Source organism: Coenobita brevimanus, chromosome 14, assembly GCF_032717465.1.
Source record: "Coenobita brevimanus isolate Jiangsu-jjx chromosome 14, ASM3271746v2, whole genome shotgun sequence".
NCBI classification, from domain to species: domain Eukaryota; kingdom Metazoa; phylum Arthropoda; class Malacostraca; order Decapoda; family Coenobitidae; genus Coenobita; species Coenobita brevimanus.
This window is the reverse complement of record NC_136967.1, coordinates 41,585,393-41,593,685: the sequence shown is the minus strand read 5'-3', so window position 1 is coordinate 41,593,685 and position 8,293 is coordinate 41,585,393. Positions and strand designations below refer to the sequence as shown.

The following is an 8,293-nucleotide window of genomic DNA, read 5'->3' as shown; positions in this document are numbered from 1 at the left end:
ATTGTCGCAAATAGCAACACGTAAAAATATGCGAAAATCATGCTTTCGACTTTTTTTTTTTTTTTTCCAGAATCGGTCACTGTGGCTCAATACTGGTATGGAAATAAAGATAATGGTATTTGGAAACATTTTGTGATGGGAAGGCTATTAGTCCAGCAAATTTTTGCTATCAAGCACCAGTATAATCTGTACTTTAGAGTCCTGTGCCTTTGTGTATCGTCTTCTCAGACAGTAATTCCATGAGTTTTGCTGCATAGTGGCCTATAGCATATCATTTAACAGTCCCATGGTGCCGACGTCTGACTTGCATGTAGGTCTGAGGCAGACTGGTGATGCCAAGGGGGATAGGGAGTGACACCATTATGTTCGTGCCACAATGAGTTCCTGAATTTTGGGGTGTCTTACCACAATACATCATGCTGCGATCGTCGTGATATTTATATTTCAAGTAAACTGGTTCACTAATAATGTAAATATTGAAAAGAACGCAGGAGTTCTTTAAAAGGTTTTCCCATCATTATTACAAAGCTGTGTTGGCATCTAACTTCCTGAAAGTACTAACCATGAGAGTGCCTAGAAACGGTTTGTCTTGTCCAAAAACTTCACGAGACAATGTATATTTTCTAAGGGTTGAACATCAGATTTTGTAACCTATCGCAAATTACACCTAATGGGACAGATAAGTGAGAGGCCTGAAACTTATCCTTACTAACCAATGATTTGCTGTGTTAACTGTTTGTCACTAGAATGCAGATTTCACCACAGGGAAACTTCACTTTGTTGGCTAACCCTTACTATAGTTTTTATTTTCATTTACTAAGTTGCATTTGATTTTTATAGAGTAAGTTGTTTTAACCATAAGTTGTTAAATATATGTATACTTGTTTGCCTGTCATTCTGTTTGTGTAAATTTCAGAAAAAGCATAATAGTTTTAAAAAGTATTAGTTTGTCCTGATACAACAGTGCAACTTTGTGCAGTGAATTGGATAAAAGCCAAGCAATATAAACCTGAAGCATAATATATCTGTTTATATGCCTACCTTTCTACCTATCTGTATATCTGTCTGTCTATGTATCAGTCTGTCTACCTATCTATCCATTTCTCTATCTGTCTACCTATCTACCTTTCTCTCTGTCTAGCTACCTATCCATCTATATCTTTGCTTATCTGCCTGTCTGTCACTCAGTAATGATAATACTGAAATCTCTAAAACTCAATCACACTATCATTCAACCCGTTCCCTGCACGAGTAGGAGGTTCGGTAGGAATGGAAGTGGCACTGGTTGCCGCCCGCGGCTGCAGGCGATTTTAATTATGTGAAATCAGAAATCGTCGTTCTTACCTCGACCCTTCCCCGAGAAAGACTGGTGCTTCTGTCACGCACTGAGCACCACAGACAATGGTTAGGACTTCAAAAGCTGGCGAGCAACGCAAAGCTGCTATGTCTGTCATCCCAGCCGTCCCGAACACCTGTTTTATGTTGGCTATGTCTGCCAGCCGAGCTTTAGGAGTTAAGAACTATGCATCATACAAGTATATCCGATAATTCCGGACGATTTCTTTTACACGAAGTATAATTTGTCTATCCCAAACGTACAGTAATGTATTGAACTTTGCGCTTTCTTCTTGACTGTCAAATAATGGGCATAATTTTCTTGTCCATGTATACACCCTCCCTTGGCAGACAAGTAAGTATTATGGGCTGAATTATTCGCTCGTGCCTCGGTTATCTTGTCTTACATCAGACTTATAACAAATTTTATCGTTTATGATGCGGATAACTGCCGGAACTGTATGTTGGTCCTGGTTTCCTTTGTCGTGCTCTCATATTTATTTGATTATTTTCGTTATATATATATATATATATATATATATATATATATATATATATATATATATCTGTGTGTGTGTGTGTGTGTGTGTGTGTGTGTGTGTGTGTGTGTGTGTGTGTGTGTGATACCATTTCTGATGAGTAAGGGTTAGTGTTATACTTTAAGTTTTCATAACGAATTCACATCATGCCCACCGCTGAGGGGGCCCATTAACACTTTTATACACACACACACTCACTCCCACATTACACAGAGGCAGAGGGTGTGGGGGACATTAGTCCCGTGTTGTGCATATGAGGTTATGTGGTGCTGGTATGCGTTGCTGAATTCGTACTCATCAGCGCATGCTAAATTTGTGGCTCTTCTTGATGTTGTTTGTTGCTTTATCTGTGGCTTGTCTATAAGTTAGGAATGGTTGAATCTGTATGTTGTATTGATTTTATTCTACACACATACCGGTACATACATATGTATATTTATCTGAACGAGCATCGATGAAATTGACTGTTCTCATGTTTCACCATTGGGCATTAATATTCACTGTTCATACTAATTCAAGCTAGGGTTATTTCATTCATGATTGGTTTGATGGTAATAGCGGTGGGTCTTGGGGAAGGTGTATTAAGACTCTTGCAACATAATTCAATTCCCAGTCCGCTCGTGTCCGTTAATGTGACCAAGCACATGTCCCTTCAACTGATAGTCGACACATCCTCTTGACCACGTGGGGAACTTAGGTTCATCTTACACGAGATAACGGCTTGTTGAGAAAATCTGATGTTTTCACACGTTCTGGGTATATCCGATATATTGCTGAATTCATTGGTTGTTTTAATGGGTCACTGTGTTTGCTGGTTGAAGTATGTAGTTGTAAAGTTTCATATTCCATTCTGCAGCACGCCGTAGGTGGGTAAGGCAAGACTTGTTTCCATGGTGATGGTGATGATGATGATAGTGATGATGAAGATGTAACAAAACTGTAGTTGCAGATAACTATCCTAGGATTTACTATATGGCAATTTCTGTGATTGACGCTGGTATTGACGTGTTGACCGAGCCTCAAGGTTTCATAGTTACCTGCTGTGGATTGTGGCTCCACAGTATTGCAATGCTTGTTGTTGAGTGTATGCTTGTTGTTGAGTGTATTATTCGAGCTGTTTTGCTTGATACTGCCTCATTTTTTATGAAGTATGTTTCCGGTTCCATCTCCTATATATATATATATATATATATATATATATATTACAGGTAGACTGTGAATTCAGTCAGTTCGTGAAATGAGTGTAAGCATGGATGGGTTAATTTAGGTTAGGTTAATTTAGGCTGCTTTTAGCTTAGGCTGGGATAATCTAAGTTACGTTTAGGTTAGGTTAGGCTACGTTACTTTGATTAGATTAGGTTAGATTGAACTAGATGATGACCTAGCATAATTTAGCTTTCATCTAATTTAACCTAACCTAATCTAACTTAATCTAACCTAGCCTTACCAAACCGAAACTCAACCTATAATATTCCAAATTAACTGCAGCTTAAATTAGCCTAACTTAAAATAACCCATCCCAAATTACACTCATTTCACGAACTGACCAGGCATTTCACGGAATAAATGATTTCATAGTCTGCCTGTAACACACACACACACACACACACACACACACACACACACACACGTGTGTGTGTGTGTGTGTGTGTGTGTGTGTGTGTGTGTGGTGGTTCAGTGTTCATGTTTCTAGAGTGTTTTTTTTTCTTTTTCGCAGTGTTGTGTGTTGTTTTGTTATTCCTCTCTTGTTTCTCGCAAAGTGGAATCTTAGATTAGGTGATGTCCGTTCGTCCATACAACGTTCGTTCTTCCGTTCCACTCTGTGTCTCAGAAACCATAATTGGAATTTTCTCATATTTTGTGTGATTGTAGGGCCACAGAGGAGGTTGATGCCCGTCTTTTCGAATTACTGAAAAAATTCAAGATGGCCGACTTATGACAAAATGTGTTTTTTAAACATTTAATATTTGATATATTATCTCCTTTGCATTAACTGAATCGTTTACAGGTTGTAACAAAGAGGAATATAATTTCTCTGACAGAGGTTTCTTGTATTTTATGTATGTTGTGTGGTATGCTTCTTTCATATGAATAGTTAATAAACAAATAAATAAATTATATATATATATATATATATATATATATATATATATATATATATATATATATATATATATATACTGCCAGACTCCATAATCCCGGAAGGGGTGGCCATTTGACTTTGAGTTATTTGTTTTGCGGGGAGGGGCACTAACCTTCCACCAACCCACTTGTTGACACCAAGGGTGCACGTACGGTCTGGTTATATGATTAGCATCCAGCGTTGTAAATGGTTTCTTGGCTTACAGGAAACCATTTGGCTTGTCACCCAATGTAAAGCCACCCGTAAAGGAAAGAAAAGCAATAAGATGTGACAGGAAAGACAGCAGAAATAGGAAGAGAGGAGGGCAGGTACAGAAAAAGAATGATAAAGGCTAAGGAACTAGGGAGCACTACATCAAGTGAGTGGATGATGGTCGCCACCACCTACCATATATATATATATATATATATATATATATATATATATATATATATATATATATATATATATATATATATATTTCATACGTATTTCCGTAGCTCAAGTTCACTTGCTTTATTATTCTTCCGTGTTCTTTCGTATTAAACTAGCCTTAGTGGTATGCTATGCATCTTACTCTCTCTCTCTTCACGCATTGAAGCAATTATTAGTTTAACTGTTTTGATGGTTTAGCAATCCAAGTGAAATCCTTTCTGTCAGAATATTATAATATTATGACTAACTTTGTTGCTGGTATAAAAGTAAGTAGGTAATACACTGTGGCTGATCATTAAAGATTATATTAAACTATTTGAGATAATACCCTAGCCAGAGGATAAGCAGATCGAAGGTCGAGGGAGTGAGGCATTTATGTGCCCGAGTATTGATAATGGATTTAATGTTCTTTTAGCACATTCTGACTGAGAAATCCGAGGCACAATATTATAAAATCATATATAATCGAAGCAAAAGCATGGCAGAAACGTGACAGAACGCAACATGATTTATCAAAGCAGGTGCTGTGTGTGGAATTGATGCTTATGCTTACACACACACACACACACACACACACACACGACCATCAAGTGATCCTGACCGACAAGGTGAATTACACACACACACTGAGTAATAACTCATATGGAAAAGAAAACACAAATGTTTAACAGTTTAACCCATTCTCTATGATACTTTTTCTTTTTGTTACCATCACAGGATCATTTTGGTGAACTCAGCATAGGGTGCGACATCTCCGATGAGGATGACACAAATTGTAGATTAGGGACCCAGTTTATTTCAACGTTTCACCAAGACTGGCTTCTTCAGGAATGGCATATAATTTTTTTTTTTTTTTTTTTGCCTTACTGGCTATCACCCACAATAAAGGGTATTAGGCCAAAGAGGCATAATAATAAACAGTGAAAACAAATAAAAAAACTCTCACATCGCATGAGACAGCCAGTCTCGTGGGACAAGTGTGGAGGAAGCATATGATAGAAAGTTCGTTGATCGAATCGATGCACATTCTCCCCAAACGGGTGGAATTCCCTCACCCAGGTCGGCAGCCTGGAGCAGATCGTAGAGGTTGGAGTAGATCGTGGCTATGAGGTGGTACGACCAGGTGTGGGCGGTGGGGGTCAGGAAGTGTCGGTTGAAGGATAAGTCCAGCCGATCCTTGTAGTCCAGAATAGGAGGGTGAGATGGACAGCCCTCCTCCGCCTGAGGAAGGGAGGACTCATCGACCTCGTCCCCAGCCGAGGAGACGGTTGACGCGTCCTTGGCCATGGAGACGGAATCAGAAGAGTCCCGCCCCTCCTCGGTCTCCGACAGCAGGTGGTGCACTTCAACTGTGGTCGTAGCCTTGTCCAATTCCGGTGCCGAGTCGGTGATCTGGTTTGCAGTCTTCTGACTGAATGGGGCATCAAGCCTGGGCCTCTTCTGCGGTGTCATGCGGGAAGCAACACGTCGTGGATGCCAGGCCCGGCGGCGCTCCCGTCAGCGAGGAACGGAATGTACTCGGGGATGACAAGTTGAGGCAGCCCGTTCTCCTCAAAGATCTTGGGTAGAAGAATGCGCAAAGCCTCCTTGTCACCCCCACAAAAAGCCTTCCCTATCGTGATGCACATCTCCATGACGGAGCTTATCTCCCCAGGACTCACATGATTCCCGACATGGCGTCCTCAGACCATGAGACACCGCCATGCATAGGTAGAACTCTGCATGGCCACGCCTCCCGGTCTGGTAACATCCCGAGCCTCAGGACCCCTGGGAGTCCCAGAGAGACAAAACTCCACCAACTCACCATCCCTGAGGAAGCGCTGGAGATGCTGAGGGTTTGGTGCAATGACAGCCTCGCGGTGCACGAAAACACCAGCGCCAGTATCCTGATGCTTGATGAAGCCATACCTCATCCTGACGTTAATCCAAGTCACGGTTCCCCTGATCTTATTCTGGTTCGCCAGAGATTGAGGTCTGCTATTTGCTCCCCTCAATGGGTCGCAGGCAGTAGCAGGAGATGCGTCCTCCATGGCTGCAGGTCATAGATTCTCTCTGCATACAGTGTTTACACACAGCGATTTTAGTAGGCCTCATTGCTCCAGAATAGTGATGTCATGCTCTTGAACAACCAGAACAAACTACCCTATTTTAGGTCTTCTGCTAGTTAAAAGGTAGGCTAATGGTTTGGCCAGTGTATAAAATCCTCTATTCTGATTAAAATAGATAAAGCAATATAGGCAGACTTCGGACATCCGCGTTTTGTTACATTACTCTTATTTAGCACAAACCCTGATTCCACAGTGTTCCATGTCCGGTATCTAATCTATGTTGTACAATAGCATTGTTGAGATTAAGCACTCTCATATCATATTTATACTTAAGTCACTGTGTGTAAACACTGAATGCCATTCCTGAAGAAGGCAGTCTTGACAAAACGTTGAAATAAACTGGGTCACTACTCTGCACTTTGTGTCATCCTCATCACAGGATTATCTTTACGTTAGGGGGAAAGTCTTTCGCAGTGAAAGAGTTACAACCAGTTTTCACTGAGGTCTTCTATCATGAAAGGCCTCCGCAAAGCTATGTGAAATCATATGGATGGTAGTAAAAAAAAAATAGTAAAATTGCATTATCGAAATGAAGGGATACGACTGCTGCCTCTTACATTTTCCATGTGAGACAGAAATCCCTGTGTGTGTGTGTGTGTGTGTGTGTGTGTGTGTGTGTGTGTGAGAGAGAGAGAGAGAGAGAGAGAGAGAGAGAGAGAGAGAAGCAGAAGAAGAAGAAAAAGAAGAAGAAGAAGTTTAAATCCCAGCGAATATAAACCAAACGAAATTTGGGCAAGTGATGAAAACTAAATGCCACTTAAAAATTAATAAAAAATGTAATTTACAATACCTGATATGAATATAAGGTCAGGCAACTGAGGGTAAGTGAACATGGGTGCAGGTGATGGTGACGGCCAGCGTACGAATGAATGTGACGAGGTACAAGGCGGTGAGATATATTGGCTTAGTTACTGCTGAAAAACAAGTGAGGGGCGCCTTGAGCAGAGGGGTGGAAGTGAAAGGACAGGTGTGGCAAGTGTGAGGGTCGGGAATATGGCTTGTGTGTGTGTGTGTGTGTGTGTGTGTGTGTGTGTGTGTGTGTGTGTGTGTGTGCATTTTCCATTAGATTGGAGGCAAAGTTAGTGTGAGAGTGAGTGGCCAAGTGTGTGTATATATTAGGGCGAGAAAAACACAGGAGCGAGTGTTACCATATGTTTCTGAGTCTTGCTCTGAGTTCTAGTGATTAATGAGCAAAAAAAAACAAATCGTTTACTGCATGGGGTTTCCATATGTCCGAGTGGATAAACGAACAATCACAAATCAGGCACTGGAGAGACTGGGTTTGTGACTGAGTAACGTCTCAGATCGTTCACTGAAGGCTATATATATGTAGGCGGCAGCGAATAAATTAATTATGTAGTGTAGTGGAGAGTATGAATGAGTAAAATATTCTTGAATCCTGCCCAGGAGTGAAAGGATAACGAGGCGAGCTAGTGACACAAAGTGGGAAAACGTCAGAGGTGTATCACCAAACTGTGGATAACAGAAAGACTAAATGCAAATAGTCATACAGAGGCAACGTTTTTTCGTCAAGGAAGTGCTACGAAAGTGAGGAAGAAAAGGCAAGGTCGGACCGAAACTTGGTGATGTAGTTCATAAATGAGACAAGGAAGAGCATGTGAATGGAAATAAGTAAAAAATTGTAATAAAACAGAAATAAATCCATTTAAATACATTAAAATACTCGTGCGGGATTCGATCTCGCTTTATACGGTCGAACGTGCAAGGAAATAATTGGTCGTCGTTGCATTCAC

At 40.7% G+C, this 8,293-nt stretch overlaps 1 protein-coding gene across 1 annotated transcript; it reads right to left on the bottom strand.

Moving 5' to 3' along the window:
* Positions 1-6,113: 6,113 nt before the first annotated feature.
* On the bottom strand, positions 6,114-6,461 carry LOC145390375 (major cold shock protein-like). The gene has a single exon (XM_080265323.1). It carries the CDS (start codon positions 6,459-6,461, stop codon positions 6,114-6,116), a length of 348 nt encoding a protein of 115 aa, XP_080121449.1.
* Between the last annotated feature and the right edge of the window lie 1,832 nt (positions 6,462-8,293).

Excerpts from the sequence above, each read along its gene's own strand:
- LOC145390375 (XM_080265323.1), bottom strand. The coding sequence starts at position 6,461 with ATGGAGGACGCATCTCCTGCTACTGCCTGCGACCCATTGAGGGGAGCA.